The 12,857-nt window shown below is 40.1% G+C and overlaps 1 protein-coding gene across 1 annotated transcript in view; it reads right to left on the bottom strand.

The window, feature by feature from the left end:
- Positions 1–301: 301 nt before the first annotated feature.
- Positions 302–12,857, bottom strand: part of LOC139945079 (uncharacterized) — a 52,155-nt gene continuing 39,599 nt past the window's right edge. The window contains exons 45-51 of the mRNA XM_071942334.1: positions 6,585–7,036; positions 6,028–6,172; positions 5,597–5,818; positions 5,260–5,352; positions 4,630–4,961; positions 3,808–4,012; positions 302–3,416 (exon numbers count right to left, since the gene is read on the bottom strand). Of these exons, the coding sequence (XP_071798435.1) occupies positions 3,148–3,416; positions 3,808–4,012; positions 4,630–4,961; positions 5,260–5,352; positions 5,597–5,818; positions 6,028–6,172; positions 6,585–7,036 (1,718 nt within the window). The 3' untranslated portion in view covers positions 302–3,147. The remainder of the gene's footprint in view (positions 3,417–3,807; positions 4,013–4,629; positions 4,962–5,259; positions 5,353–5,596; positions 5,819–6,027; positions 6,173–6,584; positions 7,037–12,857) is intronic.

The following is a 12,857-nucleotide window of genomic DNA, read 5'->3' on the forward strand; positions in this document are numbered from 1 at the left end:
TATCTGTTCAAACCCAAAGTATTTCAAAGTAACACAGTCACTTCCATTGTGGTTTAATACTCAAACATAGTCACTAAAATGAATTGTACAGCGCTTTGTGGAATTGAGTCAAATATTTTGTTCAGGATCGACACTGGCTTGTTATGTTTCACCTAAAATTTGTTATTTTACTACACCCTAGCGTTGCTTGCGACAAAGCCTCCGATAATTGTCAAGGTTTTAGACTACAACTCTTGCTGATTAGTACCGACAAGACGGGTTTGATAAGCAAGACTAAAAACCCCAGTGTTATTTGCTTCTACTCAAAAACTGTTTATTATCACTCAAAGATTGTATCAGTTATAATAAAACAAAATAACATAACCTGGCCTTTCTACCTGTCCAGCTTCTTGCAAACAGTGAGCATAGACAAACCTTTTTGGTTTTTAAAAACCATACGCCTTTTTACTGACACAATAAAACATTTGTTTTCAAAACATACCTTTGTTGATACCGTTATGCACTGTATTGTGATGCTAAACTCTACTTTAACAACTTCTGTGTAGTAATTAAAAGCGAAAACCGTTTCTGGGTACAATTTTGTTTACAAAACACGCTAAACTATCACATTTCTGTGTAAAATAATATTTTGCAAAGTAGTTATTTAATTAACTTAAAGCGTACATTCAAAGCAGAAATGAAAGTGGATCTATTTTATGTAGTACACAGTCAACAATTCGGTAAGTTAAGACTTTCAACGTGCTGTTTCAAGACATTCATGTAACAGTTTGACTGTTTGAACTTTGACATCTGACCCGCCCCTATGCCTGCATCAACGAGAGGATCTTTACCGACATCTTCTTAAACATCTCGAGCCTCTATTGACCCCAATTGACCCTCTATTGAGAAATACAGTGGCTCGGATTTGTGGAGCCGACATTGGTCGCACAGTTAGTGCTATTTCGGCGTATTCAACCATACATTGTACATGAAGTATACAAACATGTGACAGTTGGGCTTAATCCGTTTTGTGAACCAGAAGAATTAATGGTTATTATTTTAATACGCATTTTTTTCCCCCACCAAGATGGCACATATTATTGTCCTTACTGATGGGGTTGTGTATTAACCAAACATCGTAATTTTTACTTGAATAAGTGTGTCAATGTCTCTGTTCTTTGAGTCTCAATTTTATGAACTAAAAACAAAAAAATTACCAGCGTATTTAGAAAATTTCTTTACAAGATAACGTTAAATGAAATTGTCCATACCGAAACGTATCACCATAACATTTACGAGAATGCTTATAAAAATCCACAAGTCTTTTTAAACGTTTTCAGATACATTATTTTATTTCATGTCAACAGCAACCAATACATGGTGTGATAATGTTGCTCTGAAAACATTATAACTTGTACAAATGTAAACTTGATCCAGTTAATGAACAATAAATATATAATAATGTGACATGTAGGAAAAAAAAGGAGAAGCAATGCATGTTGTTCCCCTTCCCTATAAAGACAAAGACAAAATAAACGTTTATAAGGAAAACATTGTAAGTAAATACAAAGCTTTTTTAATAAGGTTACATAGACAAGTTATCTGAGTATTCGAAAACCATTAAATTTGTAATAGCAAAAAAAGAGTCGTGACTTGACGTTTAAAAATCCAGCCACGACCATGTGGTTAAAACAACAGTTGTTTTTATACTGAGTGACCCATGTCATAAAGTAATACATTTTCCGTTAAACACATCCAAAGTAACTTTACCACTGTTCGCCTTAATGCTCTGCATTAACGATGTCCAGCCATGTTGAGCGCCCGTAGCTCATCTCGCAAGTTTATAATGTTGCGCTCTTTTAAGGCTCCGACAGTCTCACACAAGTTTATAACGATCTATTAAGCAACCTAGCAACTCATGGGCCGGGAAATTTGCGCGCCTCCAGCGGGACTAACATTAGAGAACTTTCGAGTTGGGACGGTAGCAAACACGACGGTAGCATAACACGGTGGTCCAGATGCTCACGCTCGCCCGGGCGCGGCTCCCGTTTTGGACCAAGTCCCGTCGCCTAAACATCAGACAACTTTTGCGCGGCTAGCATCTCCCAACCTGTGCCTGGCCATTTTGGGGTCTACAATAGCTACATTTTGACTGGATAATAGCTAGATAATTATTAGGGACCTCTCAAATGAGAACGGGACTTGAGTAACACGGTTCACGGTGCAGTGCTTAACAACCATAACAAATTGTACAATGACACCATTCGGTCGCGCGTACAGCCGAACGCAGGACGGAAACTAGTTCAGTTTAGCGCATGCACTGATCTATTATTCCGCTCCCTCACTCTGATCTATTGTAATCGCGTACCCCTCCCCCCCCCCCCCCCCAAGGAAAGATGAGGCCACGTAGCCTACATTATGTCTTCCTTTTGTGTTCACGCCACATGAGAAAGTAGGTAAAACACGCCAACATAATGCTAATCTGCCTCATCTTCCCTGGGGAAAAATACGGTTAATTTGTTTCTATCGTCCCCTCGCTGATCCCTTTTTTGTTCAACGAATGTTGCATTAAGTTTGTTCTCATGACTATTTTGATTTCTATTTGCGGATCCGACCTCTGGTTCAGCAAATTATTTTCTCGGCCCCTAAGAATATTGGGATGGTCACGCCACTGGGCTCTGAGTAGGCTACCGGTTACACTCCAATTTGACATTGACGTAATTTAAAGGGAAAACCATCGACTAATCAAATTGACATACCATTCCCCAAACAGAAACTTGTTCAACGAGCTGTAAGAACACAATTTCGCGGTATTAAGCATTGTCATGAGGCTGGGCTCTATCTTCGTGGAAGACATTGTTTATTGTCTAGACAGGCTATTTAAAAACATGTGTCTATCACGTTTGTTTCCTTTATCTTGCCAGATTTTTAGCTACTGTTGTTTTGTACACCAATATATTTTGTTTTGTTTTGTAGAGGGTTTGGCAAAAAGGGCTTATTTATTCAAATGTCCGCGTCAAAGAAAAATTGAACGTGTATGAATATTAAAAAGAAGCGATTTCTGATAGTGTATTTTTAATAATCAAACCTTGAAACATTATCACAACTATCACGAACATTTAAAAAATAGTAAAAATATGACAAAATGTAAGGCACATATTGCATTCATTATACATAATAAATAATATTGTTCACTGTCTGTGGCAATCCTGCTGCATTGATAGCCGTGACTGTTAGGTAATAGTCTGTATGAGAAACCAGCGGCGATACACGCATACCAGTATTCGTGGTCTCTACCCATTGCATGACGTCACTTCCGCCCAGAATGGTGCCGATGGAGACCTCAAAGTACAGTGGACTGGAGGAGACGAATAATCCGTCCCAGCTCAAATCAACTGTGCCGTTTCCATGCCATGCAGAAGTAAGATAAGTCAAATCTGTAAAAGTAAATAGAAACAGGTCTTGGCTTACATTATGAGCGGCCATTTGTTGTTTCTCCGTTGGTGACTGCAACCCGTCTCTATATTTGTATTTTGAGGTTCAGGTTGTATCTGGATTTACACAGAAACCTCTAGCAAACACGATTAATGTGCTTTAAATGCTTTTCGCTTTAACAACAAAATGGTGTTGTAAACAAAACCACGTTTTATTTCTCACTTGCGCACACGTGTCAACTGGTGAGGGTCACCTGAAACTTGCACTACACTGTAAAACACACAGGGATGTTGAATCACAACAAACGTGTTGCGACCTCATAAACGCCCCTTATCAACTAAATGGATGAAGTGAGATGAAGAAAACAATAAAGGAAATAGTAAAAACACATACCTTGGCTTATGGGTTTTGAGGTCTCAACCGTGAAATTTTGAGTGATAGCCGGGCTGATCAGATCAGCATGATTGACTGCTCTGACAGACAGGCTATATGTTGCGTCATCATCAAGGGTAACATTTAACCAATTAAGATGCTCTTCTGATGCGGATCCACATCGTTTCCATGGAGACGTAGATAAGCTTCCTCCGGTGAGACGGCACTGAAACGCGGGAAAAGGATTTAAAGTTTTAAATGGTTCTCTATATATGTTTGAGTTGCTCGGAGAATGCGGCTGAAGAAAACACAAATTGTAATGCTGTTTAAATTTTAATTGATTTAAAGGCAGTGGACTTTATTGGTAATTACTCAAAATATTTGTTAGCATAAAACCCTACTTGGTTACGAGTAATGGGGAGAAGTTGGTAGTATATAACATTGTGAGAAACGGCTCCTTCTGAAGTGGAGTAGTTTTCGAGAAAGAAGTAATTTTTCACGAATTTGATTTCGATACCTCAGATTTAGAATTCGATGAGGTCTCGAAATCAAGCACCTGAACGCACACAACCTCGTGGGACCAATTGACCTCAAATTTTAACCAGGTTTGTTTGTGTGCATATGTTGAGATACACCAAGTGTGAGAAGACTGGTCTTTGACAATTACCAGTAGTTTCCAGTTTCTTAAAAAAAAAAGAAAAAAAAAAATACATTTGCCATGTCGAATGTATCTATGTGAATGATTATAATTCGATACCCAAACAGTTTTCATCTGCTCCATCAGTGCTACTCACCCACTGATTTCTATAATACTGTCAGTGCAATAGAGATCAGTGTAATCACCTGGTAAAAGTGGATACCAAATGGGTCCATAAATCCTTCCCATGATGCTTTGATGGAACTATTCTGGGACTGGTACCCGTCGAGCGTTGCATACGCCGTGTCAGACACGGCTTTCACTTTGACGACGGCTACCAGTGAACTTGGCGGCTCTGTTACTATGGTAACGCCGTCAGATGCTTTCCATGATGACCTCCCCACATTGTTGAAGCATTTAACCGTCGAAAATAGTGTCTGACCTTCGACCATGACGCCAGAGAGATCTGCAATGACCTTTGACTCTGAATCGGATGAAACTGTGCTGGGTAAGACGTCATCAAGCCCTGGTTCTAAACCTAAAAGGAGAAAGTTGTATTTATTGATATCATTTTTGAAATACCACTAACTTTTGGAAGTCGATAATTTCATAGATTGTTCACGTTTAATACACAGGAAAACAAATGAAATTATATGTTGCATCCCAAACTCAACATAAACAGTATAGTTGTCGACTGCTTGATTTGACCGTGAACAAAACAATGGACACCCAAGTGAACACTGCCGAGAACAACAAATGTCGAACAACTTCGCATTGCTTTAATTAGGTTCCTGTTGCTTTGTCATCTTTATTTCAGATATCATGTTGAATCTTACCAATGGCCCATTCGCAATAATCGATTCCACTTTCCGGGTCAGACGCAGACCATCTTAAGGATATAGATTTGTCATCTGAACCAAAGTCAATATCTGTAAATTAAAACATTCAAGAGAAAAGCATAATTATGATTCATAATGGTCTTAATTTAAGTTGTATACCTATGGTTATCAGTGTTCTCTCGAGATCAGACATTCTGATGACACTCGGCTTGATTTTGATTTTAATTGGAAGAAACACTTCATGACTTTAAATTAAAATCATTTCCTAATTATCTGTTCTGTTAATCATGCAAAACAAAGCAATAAAACAGGCAATAGAAATGTATGGACTTACCATCTTCACCTGGACCATCAAGTACCGAATGAATAATGGGAGCTGTCATGTCAACTAGGATAGGGTCAGAGGTCACTACCGAGGTGAGTTCAGCAGCATTCTTTGACGTCACCGTGACGTATATATGGGAACCATGAGACATTTTGAGTTCAGTATTGATAGCGTCTGTTTGGGTTCCAACGGACTTGAAGTTCTGCAACTGAGTACCACCTGAACACGTTCCTGAAACAACACAACCAAACACTGCTATTGTAATTCATTACGAAATCAACACAAATTATAGCGACACTTGATTGTACAGAGATTCTCTTTTTTTTACGCAACTATTTGTTTGGCTTTAGTTTTTAAATTGGAACTTGCAATACAAATTATACTTAGCGTTTTGTATTTGTCTAGCACGAACACGAGAAAACAAGCTTGTTTGAACTTACCGATGGCCCAGTTGTAGTCAATGATTGGACTCTCTGGATCAACGAAATGCCACGTGGCCTGGAGTGATGACCAATTGTGGATAATCTGTGTATGGACGTCTACTGATCCATGACCATTACTTGGTTCACTTGCTATTAGTGTCACCTAGAATTGACAAACAATCAGATTGTAATATTTCAACCTATCAAACTGAATGTTCGGCTGAACACTTATTGATGTAAAGGTAAACGTTTCTGACTGGACCGCCTTCCTGACACACACTTCAGCAATTTAATTAAGTATTTTATTGGCATTGTGGACGTCATCATAAAACAACGTTCTCTGACTCTGCATAATTGCACAAACCAACGTTTATGAACATGCACTTTACATTATCATTTTCAGTTCTGGAAGTGGTTTCTTCAGCGCTTTGTAATAAGGTATACCAACTGATTGGATGCTTAAAAAACGTAAAGCAAAATGAAGTTCAAAGTTGTTACAGTATGAGTAAAAGTATGTAATTATTGTAAAACTCATCGTTATCATCATGGAAGATTATATGTGTTAATTCTTGTACCTGAATATTGTCAAGTAGAATTCCATTCGATCGCCCAACTGATGATATTATCAAAGTTGAGAGAGCTTCACTAGCTGTGAAATAAAACCTCTGTTCATGCCATTGTATGGACGACAGACTCTGGTTAGAGTGACTACCAGCTGGGCGACTGTACAACCTGAAGACACGGTTTAATCCTGGTGCTTCAATGCGACCTTCTTGGTTTAACAGAGGTTCATCAGACGGGACAACGTGACTAGTAAAGAAGAGGACCCGGTAGTGGCTTCCAGGGGTCGAGTTAAAGGTTTGTGAGATCGATCCGTGTAGTGATAAGAAAGAACGTCCGTAACCAGTAATCTTCTTCCCACGTGTGATCACAATGATTTGGGTACCAGAGTCAACTTCCCACGGCGCTATTTCATCCAGTGAACCTTCTGAGTCTTCGTCGGCATTTGATGTGGAGTCATGTAATCCTGTCAACGAAGCAATTGATGACGTGACGTACCTCACATGAGTACTTTATAAATCAATGTAATCTTTGTATATTTACAAACTATGGGTATTAAATAATAAATTGCTGTTAATACTTGTTATTTGTTTTCAAGTAAACGCTTTATTTTTGGTTTTATCTTTGAAAGGTTTGGAGTGCTTTGAATAAACCAATTAATCATTAAACAGGTTAAATAGATATTAAGTTTGCATCGGAGATAAAGAGTATTAATAAGGGAATCAATGTGTGGTGAAGAGGTTTTCAACTAGTGGTTTAATCCCAACGAGGCCTGGTTCTTGATCATTTTACCGAGACGAAGTCGAGGTAGATTATCACTGTGCAATTTCACTGTGCGTTCTCATAACTCTATGCATAGAGTATGCTGTGCGTTATGCAGTGAAGTGCGCATTTTAGGCGACGCGGCGTTAATACACGTAAACCTAACCTGCCCACCACCAACATGGTGAGCGTGGCACCAGTCGCCGCGTGTGACGCGCGTGCAAGGGGTCAATAAAATTAAATAACCAGATCGGCCGCGCGTACATACGCAGCCATTAGCCTATCTCCAACGTGTATCTTCTATTATAACACCCCTTGCAAGTATTGTGCCTGCTCATTGGTTTAGAGCGCGTCACATGACATGTCTTAGTTTTGCTAGACGACGGCCGTGTGATAGAGCGTCGGTTTGCCATGCGCTAGTCCGAAGACTAGCACATGGCGCCGTGCGCTAGTCCGACAGACTAGCACACGGCGTGCAGTACCCAGACGTCCGTTGCGTGTACGAGGATTATAAATTAATAGTCTGTAACCATTTCGGATTGTCCGACACTACATGCAACACAGTAGGTAAAAGTGTTTGCAATCTGTGTTCGCGTCGTCCGTGGATTGTAGCATTCAGGTCTGTAACTTAATAATAATAATACAGGTTTTAGAAATGTTTGGGGTGTTATAAAACAAATATTGACTGCTTTTACTCGTGCAATGGTTAAAAACTATGACTCCCTCGGTGATCCCCGGAGCGTTCTATTTTCCCTCGGCTTCGCCTCGGGAAAATAGAACACTCCGTGGATCACCTCGGGAGTCATAGTTTTAACCATAGCACTCGAAGCAGTCAATATTTGTATACCAGCACGTGACTTTTAGCGCGTCCATAGTGTGGTTAAACGCGGGTTAAACGCCATAGAGTTATATATAAGAACTAGAGGGCGCACGAGTGTGATGCTTCGTGCACAAACGCCACGGGACCGCAATATGACAAGCGCGTCATTCTGCACGCGCGTTGAATTTGAAATACACGTTTGAGGTTTTTTTTATTGAACGCTCACGCGATGCTGTTTGTTCAACGTACAAAATGGCCGCACAAACACACGCTGTGAGATAGCTGTTTTGCGCTGTTTTGTCAACTTATAAAATGGCCGCCTGCTTGCATACCGGGGCGCGTATACAGGCCAGTGCGCGCTCTAGTTCTGATCTCCCATGTTCATTTTATGCGCGTTGCCACCAGCACGTGACTTTTTAGCGCGTCCATAAAAAACTAGAAATGTTTGTGTACGGTTTATGGCGCGTAGGTAGGCGCGGCCGATCTAGGTATTATATTCTATGGCCGTGTCCGAATTGTCCAAAGTCGCCAATTCGGACACGGCCTATATTATATGAACTGTCTCGGCCGGTTGCTCTCGACCAATAGACTGTGCAAGTCTCGCGCGCACCGGAGCGAGAAAACACGACGACTGTAGAACTTAATTTTTTTTATGAATCAAATCTTTGCTTTAATTTTTTCTTAATGCCGAATCTGAACAACAAAAATACCAATTAGAGCTTGTTTGAATTAGTTTTAGCTTTTTAAACAAATACTCAATTATCGGTTAAAATCTATTTATAGACAAAAGTAAAACTCTGGGACAATGATGTTTGTCTGATCTTAAATGTTTTGAAACCCCTTTTGTAAATCTACGCCCGAATGTTAAACTACTGAAAGCTGGTATACGCGGATGCACGATGGTCGCAAGGGGGTTAGATAAACGCGTGACGCATTTTAAAGAGGAAGCCGACTCCTAAGCGACTAATGAAAAGGCTTTCCACCCCGCGCGGCCAAAACAAGCGTCTGCGTAAGTTTCGTGATCGGAGATGGGCACAAATTCTTATTTTTTTACAAGTAACCTGACCTGAGGTCAAGTTCAAATATCGGTTTTTCTTTGTTATTATGTTGACTTTATTTTTACTTTTATATATGTTGTTAATTAGTTGTACATTTTAGCAACATATGTCATTTTTTTGGTCATAAACTATATTAAACTAAAGTAATGGACGAAACAAAATCTCCCAACGTAAAACTCCATAAGGTTGGGACCACAATGGTCCCGGAAGTTCAAATCTGCGCGAGACTTGCACAGTCTATAGGAATGAAGAAACTGTCTTAAGCACCAGGGGCCGATTTCACTAACGTCTATGTTTGCGATCATCGCTAACACACTTGCGATGAGATCGCAAACCTCAAATCCATCGCAATTGCGATGTCGCTAGTTCTGCGTTTCACACAAAAAGTCATCGCAATTGCGATGACGTTCCCGCCCAAACTGCTTTCATTATAGTTACGAACTTTGTGAAACATTTGCCTTGTTATTTTGAGGGTCTGTACGTCCAGTTTGGTTAAATGGAGATGGGCCAATCGGACAATAAATAACACGCTGATTTTGGAATCAGCAGTGGTATTTGGTTCCCTTAGCAACAAATCCATAGTCACCGATAGCCACGGATTTGAGTGGTCTAAGTCTGGTCTCCCCCCTCATCAATTATCACCGCTGCTAATAGCAGAGGAGAAATCCAACTAAAAAGGCTTGTATGAAAGTGGTACCCTCTTTTAAAACAAACTCATAATCACAGCCACTAATAGCCGCGGAGTTTATCTGACTGAAAAGGAAGCTTCGAAGAAGTTCTGGTATACAGCAGATAAAAAAACCGCGCCAGTTGGTATGGACTTTAACGACAAATCAATTTCTGCAAAATTGTATTAACAATAAATATATTTAATGATTGGTTGCTATAACTGTTGAATGATTTTTGCTTTGTTTCCAATGACGTGTACAACATTTTAGAATCTAAGGCCCCATTCATCGTGATTTATTGAGCGTACGTCCAACGACGCATACAAAGTTGTCTGAGCACCAAATAAAGCGAGTTTTCGGAACATGCTGTGCAACATCTTATCTACTGTTTTTACCACCGCTTTTGGGAGTAACAGAGCGTCGGCCTCATTAATTTTTAGTTTATTCTCATATTAATTAATTCTCATGTAAACTTTCTGGTCAACATCCGCCGGGGCGCGCGCCCCGCGTGACGAAGTCCCCTGATAAAACATCCAATTTTATATGTTACCATAATTATCTGTGGAACCCTATACAAACTAAAATAATAGAAACGATAATTGTATTGGTCTTTAATAACTACTCCTACATTCTCTCACTTAATTCACTTTCAGAAAACATTTGCCTAGTTATTTTGAGGGTTTGTATGCCAGCTACCCCTACATCCTCTCACTTAATTCACTTTCAGAACACATTTGCCTTGTTGTTTTAAGGGTTTGTAGGCCAGTTTGGTTAATTTTGTATGGAGAAATTCGTAAAAAGTACCCGATTCAGCTGCACATGAGGGCTCTTTCGATAACAAAACCTGACGGCCGATTGCTAAAACGGATTTGGCAAAATCTACATCCTGAGTCCGGACCAAACTGCGTTCTAACAATTTTGTTGCTTCAGAACTTTGAATGGAATGTTCGTTTACAGCTTCAAAACAGCCGTTGATGTTTCACAAAGTTCGTAACTATGCAAGCATACTATTCTTAAACGGTGATTTCATGTACTCTTTTGTAGGTTTAACTGGCAAAACCTGTACAATGTATATGAAAAGAATCAGTAATGTATTTACTTTCTTTTTGAAAATGTTTCAACTTTTGCGTGTATACGTTCTGTGTGTGGGGGATGACATATGGACTGTACCACTAATGGTGCAGAGTTAAATGGAACAAATAAAGATTCACAGTAATGGGTTGCTGTTTGACGCGTTTAAAAAAATGCTGGAAAGTTGGGTAGGCCTGCATGAGTAACTTAATTGTAATACACACATATGTAACAGATGCATGTATTAAAGCCTAATGTTTTTAATTTAACACGCGAAATTAAACCCCCCTGTACAAAATGGTATATACACAATGTCATTTACCCCTCTGCGAAACATCAATGAGTCACTCTGGAATGTTAATGGGAGTCCGAGGTTGTCACCCACTTCAAACCTAAAGAGTTGGCTCTGTGTGTAGCCTACAGCTTCCCCCTTAGACCAACAGGTGGCCCATATCAAAACCAGACAACCACTGAGGTGACTCTGTGTGCAGCCTACGGCTTCCCCCTTCGACCAACAGGTGGCCCATATCAAAACCAGACAACCACACATGTTAGGAGATATCGCTCGTGACTCCAGCCAATCAGACAACTCGTAAGAGGGAGTTCGGTTCAGGGTTTTGTAGACTTGCAACCCGACGTCTGTAACGACACAACCGTGTTGGATTCCACAAGGATGCCATGCCACTGGACCTTCTAATTTTCAATCCAAGATGGCGCGGGTTACGCTTTTAATAGTATAGATGAGGTCAGTGGCTTCAACACAGACCCTACAAGGCTGTCGGCCTGACGGCCTCCGCATGCGGATAGTGTACGGGGGATCGTGTCGTGCAATGTTACGCACAGTGAATACGGGTGGGTTTTTATACAGCGGCGGTCTTTTTTTCGGAGTGAATAATCCGACTGCCTTGAGCAAGGCTAGCCGTCGCTCGAAATGAAATGGCATTGTGCAGTTTATATGTAAATCGTTGTCATGTTGGTGCATCGTCCACAACTATTGTGGACGATGTTTAGGCATTTATTTACAAAGGGTTAAAGCATTTACAGGCCTATGGCCTCTATTATAATTTTAGATTTTAATAAACAGTTTTCGTAAATCTGTTGTAACGGTGGGATTGATGAACATTCTGACATATCTGTCTAATAATATAGCTTCACACTATCAATTTGCCAATACATTACACATTTTTTCAACAAATGATGGTTAAAATAATCGAACCCATATAGTATCTCATTTTTTTTCCGATATTAAGGGGCTCTTTGCTGCAGTTGCGTCGCTGATAGTTGTCATCGGCAATCTGAGTCTACCAGGTAAAAGACCGCAAGACTAAAATAATGTAGCGCCACTCATTTTACTCTAAATCACGGACAATTTATACGTCAAAACGTACACCGCTATAACTACAAGCTCATAATGGCGCAATGTATCATAAGTTTGCGATGAACTTTTACTTTGCGACCACTAACATGTCATCGCAAGATTGTCATCGCTAAATAAAACTTTGCGACGAGTATATTCATCGTTAAGTTTTAGTGAAATCGTCGGCTAAAAATCCATCGCTAAGTTATGATGGATTTGAGATTTAGCGATCGATTTCGGCGTTTGCGATGACCAAAACGCGTTAGTGAAATCGACCCAGGTGCAAACTCGCGTGTCACGCCCATGTTTCAACACTTTTTACTGGTCATAAACAAAGGTTTATACGCACCCACGTGACGCGCTCTCCACAATAGGAATAGCGAAACTGTCTTATCTGAGGTAATTATGAATTTTGGTTTTTACCCATACACCGATGTGTGTTAGCACTGTATATACTCAGTACTTTCCCGAGTCCTGTGAACAAATATCACAGGCCTATTTACTCGGGTGGGATTCGAACCCACGACCCTTACAATTCTAGAGCAGTGTCT

This window comes from Asterias amurensis, chromosome 12 (assembly GCF_032118995.1).
Source record: "Asterias amurensis chromosome 12, ASM3211899v1".
NCBI lineage: Eukaryota > Metazoa > Echinodermata > Asteroidea > Forcipulatida > Asteriidae > Asterias > Asterias amurensis.